At 39.2% G+C, this 10,889-nt stretch overlaps 1 protein-coding gene across 1 annotated transcript; it reads left to right on the top strand.

Annotated features, from left to right (window-relative positions):
• Positions 1 to 2,902: 2,902 nt before the first annotated feature.
• ANKRD66 (ankyrin repeat domain 66) lies at positions 2,903 to 9,988 on the top strand (the record flags this gene model as incomplete). Its single annotated transcript, XM_084258948.1, has 3 exons — positions 2,903 to 3,065; positions 4,321 to 4,549; positions 9,787 to 9,988. The coding sequence occupies 3 exons, from the start codon at positions 2,903 to 2,905 to the stop codon at positions 9,986 to 9,988; spliced, it is 594 nt and encodes a 197-aa protein (XP_084115074.1).
• Positions 9,989 to 10,889: the final 901 nt, after the last annotated feature.

Below are 10,889 nucleotides of genomic sequence, written 5' to 3'. Positions count from 1 at the left end.
TTAGGATAGATGAGTGAACCCCTGTGGTCCTGAATGCATGCCTGATGGCGGGCACCTGCAGTGGGTACACCTGGGCTGAGAGACTGAGTTTACAAGAGCAGTGTCGCAGGGACGCCAGCAGAAGCCAAGAATGAAGGGAAGCAGAGAGAAGAAGAAGAGAAGCAGAGAGAACGCCAGAGAGAGCCCAGATAGGAGGGGGAAGACAAAAGAAATTCTTTAGTTCAGCACCATCATAAAGAAAATAAAAGCTTAGAGTAATGGAGTAAAAAGAAGCAAGGAGAAAGCTCCTAAAGTTTCCCTCCCTCTCTCTTTCTGTCCCTTCTTTCCTACTTTCCCTTGTTCCTTCCTCACTCCTTTCTTCTTTTTCTGGCATCTACCCTGTACAGATACTGAATAAATTATTTCAGCTAATCATCTTGCATAGCTCTATGAGAGAGGGGTTAAAACTTCATTTTACTGGCAAGAAAAAAGAGGCTTAGCAAAGTTAGAGACTTAGCCCAAGATCTCTCAGTTGGGCTTCATTGAGACCCTCCCCGCCCCCCACCCCCACTCCACACCAGTTACCAGGCGCTCTCTGGCATTTATTTTTTTCAATTTTCATGTTTTTGATCAAATCCTATTTGAAGAGAATGTGTTATCACCCACCTTCAACCTGACTGGAATTGCAGAACAGCTTCTTTGGGCAGCAGAGCAGCAGTCCCCCTTCCACTAGAGGTCTCCCCTGAGTGAGGCTGCCACTGGTTGGTGGGCTTTGAGGAAGAGAGGAGGGGTCAGTTTCCATGGTGTGAACGCAACACAACTGTAGCTAACGCTGCCTGCCAGCAACCTGTGCTACAGACTTCAAACAAGACAGTGAGTATTTTTCTATTACCCCTATATTCAGATGTTTGCTGAAGTTGTTATTGGTAATTCATATTTAATAGAATTTAAAGTATTGTTCTTTTTTTAAAAAAATTTATTTATTTATGCATTGAAGAACTGGGGTACAGGCCAGAGGTGTGGGGGATGAGAGGAGTCACCAGAGAGAGTGGGGAACAGAACAGGCAGACTGATGGAAAGACACTGCTGAAGGGAGCAGCAAGTAAGACAGGAGAGGTCTGCTGTGGCATGTGGGTTGCTCCCTGGCCGGCTGGGGGTCAAACTTATGCTGCAGAGGCTCGGGATAGCTTCATAGTGCGTGCTTGACCCCTTGCACCACCGGGGACATCCCAGTATTGGTTATTCTTTTACACTGAGACACCTGTATGAAAAAGATAGAAATTTAAGTATAGTAATCTAAATTAAAGTTTGCTAAATTTTAGTTATCACTGGTAAGCTGGTAAATTGTATATATCTTCTGGAAATGTTTTTTTTAGAGAAATCCTCTAATTAATTGTATCATTTATTTTAAAAATAGTATTGATATATAATTCATATATCATAAAAGCCATCTACATAATGTACATGACTCAGTGATTTTAATATAATCAAAGTTGTGAAGCTATCCCCCTCCACATTCTAATTTTAAAACATTTCGTCACCCCAAAAAGAAATCCTGTAGTCATTAGCAGCATCGCCTTATCCCAGTCCTAGGAAAATCAATAATCTACATTGAATCTGATTTGATTTGTCTCCTCTGATGTTATACATAAATGGAATTATACAATATGTGGTCTTTGTTACTGGCTTCTTTCACTCAACTTGTTTTTAAGGTTCTTTCCTGTCATAGCATATATAAATATTTTATTCCTTATTGTCAAATAATATTTCAGTGTATGATTTCCACATTTTGATTATAGATTTATCCATTAGTGGACACTTAGGCTGTTTCTACTTTTTGACTCTTATGATTAATGCTGCCATAAACATTAATGTACAAGTTTTTGTGTGAACATAAGATTTCACTTCTCTTAGGTATATCCCTAACACTAGAGTTACTGGTCATATGATAACTCTATTTTTAATCTTTTAAAGAACTGCCAAACTGCTTTTCAAAGTAGTTGCATCATTTTATATTCCCACAACAGTGTATTTTCCACACCTTCAGCAACTTTTGTTATTGTTTGTCTTTTGACTCTAGTTAGCCTATTGGGTGTGAAGTGGCATCTCATTGTGGTTGTGACCTAACATTTCCTCAATGAATAATGATGTTGATCATCTTTTCATGCATTTATTATATATGTGTATATATGCATTTATATACACATACATGTATACACATTGTATATATATTTATGTCTCTCTATATAAAATATTTATATCTATATATATATTTATATCTATACATACAAAAGTATACATACACTTTTTTTGAGAAATTTCTATTTATATTCTTTGATCATTCTTACTTGAAATTTTTTATTGTTGACCTATTAGAGTTCTTTATTTGTTCTGGATACAAGATTCTGATGCGATAGATGCTTTGTAAATATTTTCTCCAATTGTAATGATTTTGTACTTTATTGAAGGTATTATTTACAGAACAGTAGTTTCAATTTTGGTGAAGTGCATTTTTATCTAATTTTTTCTTTTGCTGTTTTATTTTCAGTATTCAGTATTGGCTTAACCCAAGGTGATGAAGATTTACTCCCATGTTTTCCTCTATGAGTTTTAGTTTTTAAAGATCTTATATTTAGGTCGGTGATCCATTTTAAGTTTTGTAGATGGCATGAGATAGGCAACAAATGTCATTCTTTTGCTTGTGGATATACCATTGTCTCAGTAACATTTAAAAAGACAATTTATTCCACATTGAATTTTCCTGGCATCTTTTTTGAAAATCAATTGCTGTAAATATGTGTTTATTTCTATAGATATATAGGTAAAGACTAAAATATAAAGAATCCGATGGAATCACTCACTGGGGATAAAGGATTATAGAGTTTCCTATTTGATGTGTCTTCTTCTGCAGTTGTTTTCTGTCATGGAATTGACCAAAATGTCAGATATGACAAAGCTCCACCAAGCTGTGGCTGCAGGGGACTGCAAGTCAGTGAAAAAGATTTTGAAGAAAGGTTTCTGCGACCCAAACTATAAGGACGTGGACTGGAATGACCGGACTCCACTTCATTGGGCTGCAATCAAGGGTGAGGGGGTAACGCCTGGAGATCAAGTCACCAGGCAGTCATCTGTGTGGCAGGAGAAAGTGCAGTCTTGGGAACCAGCTGGTACTGGCACTTACTAGCTATAGCACTTTAAGCCAGTTATATAACATCCCTGGACCTTACTTTATCCATCACTCACTGTATTGGGGGTAAATAATGCTGCCTTGGGTTCTTGTGGTGAGGATTCAGCAAGATAATAGGTGTAATGTCTGGTACAGTCTGCTCTCAATTAATACTAGTTCTCTGCTCTCTTGACCTCTAACAACAATGGGGTGTTATTCCTGCAGCAGGACACAGAACACTCCTTTCCCACTTGCTGAGTCAGAGAATTGGAGGAGGATACTGGCAAAAACACAGTCAATAGGCTTGCTGAGACCGATGGCAGCAGAACACCATTGAGGAACATTCAGAAAGTGCTATGGCCAACTTTGCTTTTTAATAATTTGTTTTGATTCCTGTATGGGGACTGGTTGGTGGGAAGTAAGACCAGCTGCAGAGAAATTAGTTGGGATATTTTGCAGAAATTGAAGTGTGAAGTGATGGCAGCTTTGTGAAAGCACCTTTAAGGGAACGTTTACTACATGCTGGGCACTGTGCTGTGTGAGTTGTATCAGAATTTCATTTGTACTTCACAGGAATTCGGTGAGGTAAGTGGTAATATCCTTAATTTATGACTGAGGAAACTGAGCCTCAGATGTTTGTTTCTTGTCTGAGGTGCCATAGTTCAGCAAGTGGTATTTATGAATCTACATCTATCTGGCTAGAAAACTATAAAGTCAGCAGGACTTGAAACACTTGTTTTTGAAATCAGCACTAAGACAACTGAAAACTGAGTGGGCCTTACCAGTGCAGACATAACAGGGGTAGTGTGACTTGGGAGAAGAAGTAAAGTTCTACGGTGTCCTGAGGGAATGGACAGGAAGGGGAATATCAATTGAATCACCAGGGGAGGAGAATGTTCTGGAAGGTGTTCTACAAGGAATATTTGAGAACAAGAATGTTCTACAAGGAATATTCGAGGGCCTCTGGCTCTGAGTTGGAGCAATGTTTAGTGTTCAATGGTGTATCAGGGAGTCCCTGGTAAGAAGAGAGAGAAGGGAGAAGGTGAAGTTGCTTGGAAACTGGAGGCACCCCAATGGCTAGTAATGTCTTCCCCTCCTTTGTAGTATATAGGCTAGCCTCAGGCTGCAGAAACACTTTTATCCTAACCTCATTTTTTTGTCTTATTCCATCTAAGGGCATATGGAGGTCATGCACCTCCTCATAGAATATGGAGCTAGGCCCTGCCTGGTAACTGATGTGGGCTGGACCCCGGCTCATTTTGCAGCAGAGTCAGGCCATCTGAATGTGCTCAGAACTCTCCATGCGCTGCACGCCGCCATTGATGCCCCTGACTTCTTTGGAGATACACCAAAGAGGATTGCACAGATCTACGGGCAGAAAGCCTGTGTGGCATTCCTGGAAAAGTAAGGCTCATATATTTTTATCAATAGAGAAAAAGGAACCTGTGATCAAGGTTTCTGTTGACACAGCGGTCTCAGGCCAGTGAAGATGAAATAAGGAAATCCAGCCAATTGTGTTTGAATAAACTTTTTTTTTTAACTGAACTGACTAGTTTAGATATATCAAATCTATTGTTTTTAGATTATATAAAATATATTTATTATAATTACATATAGTTTCAATAATACATAATTATTGTAATATTATTTTATATTATGCAAAAATGACCTCAGGTAAGAGAGACGGGGCATCAAGTTTAAAAATATGACATGGTATAAGATTCACAAGACTTCATTCAGATTTCTGAGGTCTTCAAATTAACTATGCCAAATTAAATTTCCTTTCAGACCATCAGTTTCCTCATATTTAAAAGTGAAGTAGGTAAATTAGATTATCATCCACAAGATCCTTCTATCTTTTAAACTTTCCATTCTTCTATAAATCTCATTTTCAGATACACACTAAAGATAAGCTTTTTAACATTTGCCATTTTTTTCCTGTCAATCAAGCATTCAAATAGACTTAAATATCAATTACGTACTTAACTATTATGGCTGAAAGGAATGGAAATTGGTTATTTGTAGAAATAACTCAGGAGAACTATTCTTTTTGTTTGTTTGTTTTTTACGTGTTTTTTTTTTTAAGATTTATTTATTTATACAAGCTCTGGGGTACAGGCCAGAGGCGTGGGAGGGTGAGAGAATTCACCAGAGACAGAGCAGGGAGCAGAACAGACAGAAGGACCAAAGTACACTGCTGAGGGGAGCAGCAGGCAAGGCAGGAGAGGCCTGCCATGCCATGGCCTGCCAGCTATTGAACCGGCGCTACAGAGGCTGCAGACAGCTTCACAGAGCTGTGCTCAACCCACTGCACCACCAGGGAGGCCCAGGAGATCTATTTTTAGAAGTAGTGTCATTTATTGCAAACATTCAAAATCACAGTTGAGATGATTTGAAAAGTTAAAAGGGAAAACCCTGAATCCTGACTTGAACTTCTTTCTTCCCAATCCTGTCATTATCCCCTACATTTCATGCTCTCCCTTCATTGTAGACTTTCGCATCAGCAGACATTGTTCTTTGAACTTTTAAAAACTCTTTTAGACCACTGTGTGACATTCCTTCCTTTGTTCATTTTGCCTGTTCCTGCTTGGTCACAGGTATTAGAGGATACTGAGACATCTCCTTATTCCACATCTTCTTCCCATTCCAATCTATCACTTGCCTGAAAATTACATTGCTGCTTCTTTTACTCTCTTCTACTGTTCATAACTTTCCAACACTTTGTCCTTCTATAACTATAACACAGGATTCATAATCTTGAATCAGTCCAGTCTTCTCCATGACTGTGCTTGGGCTACTAGAGAAAGTTCCACTAATATGTACAAGGGTGATACCAGAATTTCTAGGATTTCTACCTTCAACCGAGCCTTCACAACAGCCTATCTCTACCTATCCCACTCTCTCTGTAACAATTTCCAGTCCCCATCATACCTTATCATGTCCCTCAGAGATCATGATTCCTATTTCATCACCTACATATGACCTGTCTGTTCAATCTTGCCTTTTTGTCCATCATTCTGTGAAGCGATTATCCTTCCACATAGACCCTTGATCCAGTCCTTCATTTCCTACAAGACCATTCCTTTACTCTTTATTGCATCTCTCACTCTTTCTTCTGAATTATTTTTTTTTTCTAGTTCTTCTAGTCACTCCTCTTTGGCCTATGAACACATTAAATAAATTATATTAAACAAACAAGCAAATAGTTAGAGACCTTTCTAATATCTGCTGTCTTCTTCCTTATTATTTGTAAGATATTTGGAAGTTATTCTGTGGTATTATCTCTACTCCTCACGTATTCTTCAAAGCCTACCTCCATAATTGGATCAATTCAGTTCTCATATGCAAGGAGATACTTGTTGCTAAATCAATGATCTCTTCTCAACTCATGTCTTACTGGCAACTCTTCTTTCTTGCTTTATCCATTGCTACTCTATTCCAGTTCTCTTTATACCTATCTGACCATTTCTCATCATAATCTTTTCTGAGCTCCTGTTTCCTGTTTCTGCATGCCTTTTAGATGCTGAAACTCCTCAGGGTCCTGTCCTTGGTTTTCATCTATTGACTTTCTCTGAGTAATCTCAGACCCTTCCTATTTAAGTAGTGGGTAGAGATATATGATTTATCAGCCCAGCATAACTGAAGTGAAGAAGGAGTAGTTTCCCCAAATAGTGGACTTTGTTTTTAACCAGGAAAGTGGGTGGTAGTGCTGAGCAGACAGAAACAGAAAAGGTCATCCACATCATGTGTAAGTCATTTTTGCTTATCATCATCTCCCACAAGAAACTTCCCTTCTGGCAGTCACAGGGTTTAGAAAAAAAGAAATGCTGGGCTAGGGGAAATTAACCTGAATCTTGAAAGACAGCTAAGACATGGCTAATGGAGGAGTGGAAAAGATTCTTAATGTGGAGGGAAGATGTCAAGTTAGAAATATCTATGTGATTTTTTAAAAAAAATCATCTTAAAACCTTGAATAATTTCAAAAAACATTGAGAGGAAAAGAAATGACTGTGACTAGTTACTAAATGATATTAATAGTTCCTTAACAAATGAAATGAATAGAAAAATTATAATTTTATAACATTTGTGTTTAGAAAACATTAAATGTATAGAATATACATAATTTTCCTCCAAATAAAATATCTATTATTGATAAAAGTTTTTAAAATCATTTAAATAGATGTTTAGCAATGTCTAGTTGTGACTGAAATTTGTAATCAGCAAGCTGGAGACCCAAATTTACATTTTCTTTTTCAAGAGTTATTTATTTATTTATTTATTTATTTGTACAAGAACCGGGGTACAGACCACATGCGCAGGAGGGTGAGACGACTCACCAGAGACAGAGCGGGGAACAGAACACGCAGACTGAAGAAATACACTGCTGAGGGGAGCAGCAGGCGAGACAAGAGAGGTCTGCCATGCTAGCCGGCCGGGATGGAACTGGTGCTGCAGAGGCTGTGGAGAGCCTCACAGCGCTGTGCTCAACTGCCTGAGCCACCAGGGAAGGCCCCAAATTTGCATTTCCTTAATGACTAATGTTGGTGAACACCATTTCATATGTTTATCTGCCATTCTTGTATCTTCTTTGTTGAAGTATTTGTTCAAATATTTTTCTCATTAAAAAAAAGAAAAGAAAAAGAAATATCCATGTGAGGGGGTAGGGATATTAGTCCAAGAATGAATGACCTAGATAAGCATTTACATTAGAAAGAAGTGGAGGGCCTCCCTGATGGCACAGGGGTTAAAGACATAGTGCTATCAAGCTCAAATTTGATCCCCAGCCCGCTAGGGAGCAACCCATATTGTGCAGCAGGCCTCTCCTGCCTTGCCTGCTGCTCCCCTTAGCAAGGTATTTCAGTAGATCTGCCAGTTCTGTTCCCACTTTTTCTGGTGAATCCTCCCACATCCTGCCTCCCTGCACCTCTAGCTTACACCCCAGTTCTTGCATGCATGCATAAATAAATATTTTTTTAAAAAAAGAAAAAGAGGGCCTCCCCTGGTGGCACAGCAGTTGAGCCCTGGGCTGCGAAGCTGCCTGCAGCCTTTGCAGAGCTGGTTCGATCCCCAGCTGCTGGCGAGGGTCCCACATAGCGTGCAGACCTCTCCTGCCACGCCCGCTGCTCCCCTCAGCAGTGTATTTCATCAGTCTGCCTGTTCTCTGCTCTGGCTCTGGTGAATTCTCTCACCCTCCTGCGCTTCTGACTGTACCCAATGCTTGTATAAATAAATACATCTTTAAAAAAGAAAAAAGAAAAAAGAAAAAGAAAGAAGTGGAGAATAAGTTTGGGTGGGTGGGTGGATGACTATAGTGAACTGGACAAGCAGATGAGCTTGATATCAGGGACTTAGCAAGATGAAATTATTGCTCCAGCAATATACCTCCCGTATTGAAAGGGCTGGCAATGGTGCTGTGCATGTAGGACTAGAGGCACTTAGACTAGAGACAAGGAGATCACCTATGGAATTTCTTAATGATTCATGTTGCAAGTAGGTGAGCCCCTGCGCTAGGCTGAAAAGAGAAAAGATACAGAAAAAAATTCAAAAGAACAGTATTTGTCAATTTTCTGAATGTTCCAGGGATCTGATGGAACAATTCAAATTTTAATTCAGCCTCTCAAAGCAAAAAACCTCTCATTCAACAAATATTGTTGAGCCATACTATGGGCATGAATTAAAATAGATGCTAAAAAAATGATTTAAAAGGAAATCAGATACAATGCTGGACATCAAGCAGTTCCCTGTTTAAGAAAGGAAGTATTTTATGTAAATCACACTAATACAAGATTGAAAGTGATAGGGTCAAAAGAGCAGGGCAGAGGAGGGACACTGAATACTGACAGGGACACTGAACGTGCTCTGAATATTAAGAGGTCAATTTTAGTTTGTTGAGAGAATGGAGGCTGCAGGATAAGCAGGTTGTTCATCCTCTGAATTGACTGCTTTTTTTGATGCTTTGCACTTAAAATACTGTTTGCCCTTCCTGACCATCATCTGTCCTCTCAAATTCCATTTATCCTGACCCTGGCTCATATTTTATTTCTGGGAGTAGCTTTCATCAATGTCTTTAAGTATGTAACACATGCACCTTTGACCCTGTATAATTTTCTGTAAACACGCATGCTTCCTTAAGTCCATGTGTGTATGATGGTATTTACCTATCAACGTACCTCTCTATCATCGATACCTATTCATTACATAAATGCATTGATACACTCACATAACTATGTGCAACTATAATTTGTTTCCTTTATATTTCTGTACTATTTAATGTCATACAATGAACAGATACTGCTTTTATGATTAGGAAAAATGCAATCAAAAATAAAGGAAGAAAAGCAGCTTCCCAGTAATACAATTGTTGCTCGCTAAATGGGAGCAATTTAAGAATTAGCAGTGCCTTATTCAAACTGTGAGCCTGTTAATAGAATCATATTAACATCTCACTCTAGGTAGACCATGTTTCTGAAATTAGTTGCTATAGTGTATAAGACCTCCCTAAACATACACCTGGAAACACATGGACTTGGCCTCCTTCTCTCTCCACTAGCTGAAATGCCCTCACTGTGTGTAGAGGGCAGGAAGAGAGCCCAGGCTGCTCTCCTGCCTGGGTGTTGAGGGCTGCTCTCTCTCCTGCCTAGGGCAGAGCCAGAGTGCAGGGATCATCGACTCACTGCCCAGAAGAAGGGGCTGCTGCTGGATCAGCGGGATGAAGACTGGGATACCAAGAAAAGGGAGCTGGAGCTGTCTCTTCCTTCTTCGAATCAAAGTTCTAATAAGAAAAAGAACAAGAAAAGTCGAGGCCCCACCAGGTTTAGTAATACCAAGGAGAGAAGAAAGTGAACTGGTTGGAGCTGGAGACCTTGGGACCTGTGATTTCCAGGAGGACTGGCTTTGGCACCAGAGCAGAGGTGGTCAGGGAATGCTGTTTTGAGATCTCTTTACTCATAGACCATTACCCAGGCGCTTCCAGTGGCAGCTCATGACCTGTCTTTTGCTCTGGAAGTATTGCCTAGATGCCCTGCAGGCCCAGCTGTTGCCTCCCTCTGGTAGCTGCTGTCCACAGAATTTATCAGGAGACACAAATGTCAATGGCCTGCATTTTGACCTCAGTGATGAGCACTGTCACCAGCTCCTGACCCCATAAATGCAATGATAGACCAAGCAAAACGGAAAACAAATGTTATCTCGTAGTTTCCAGTTAGTTTTTCCTTTGTGGGGTAAAAAGTCTCAAGCTTAACATGACCATTTTGTCAATGATCACTTCTGCATAAGAGGAAGCATCTGGGCAATAGACCATAGAGGGAGAAATAACTGGAAACCCTAATTATCTGTTAATTTCATCCCTCATAACTAATGAGAGACAGCATAAAATAAAGGAGCATGTGATTACAGCTCAAACTTTTCAACTATTTGTTTTAGGAAATCTAAAGTCAAATCAGCTCTTTCCAATGAAAATATTGCAAATCAATTGAGAGGTGTTGTAAATGTAAATTATATTGGATTTTTAAAGATGGCATAAAACATGTCAAAAGGGCATTAATATTTAATGTTGATTACCTGCTAAAATAATAATATTTTGGATATTGGGTTAAATAAAAAATTATTAACATGAATTTTCCTCTTTCATTTTTCAAGAAATGTAGTTACTAGAATGTTTATAATTACATATTTGACTAGCTTGCTTTTTTCTCCTTGTCACAAAGCATTGCAATAGAAACCAAAAAATATTTAGAGCTCTCAG

The sequence above is a fragment of the Talpa europaea genome, assembly GCF_964194135.1.
Source record: "Talpa europaea genome assembly, chromosome: 2".
In the NCBI taxonomy this organism is placed as follows: Eukaryota; Metazoa; Chordata; class Mammalia; order Eulipotyphla; family Talpidae; genus Talpa; species Talpa europaea.
Note: the sequence above shows the minus strand (reverse complement) of the source record. Positions and strands in the feature narration are given on the sequence as shown.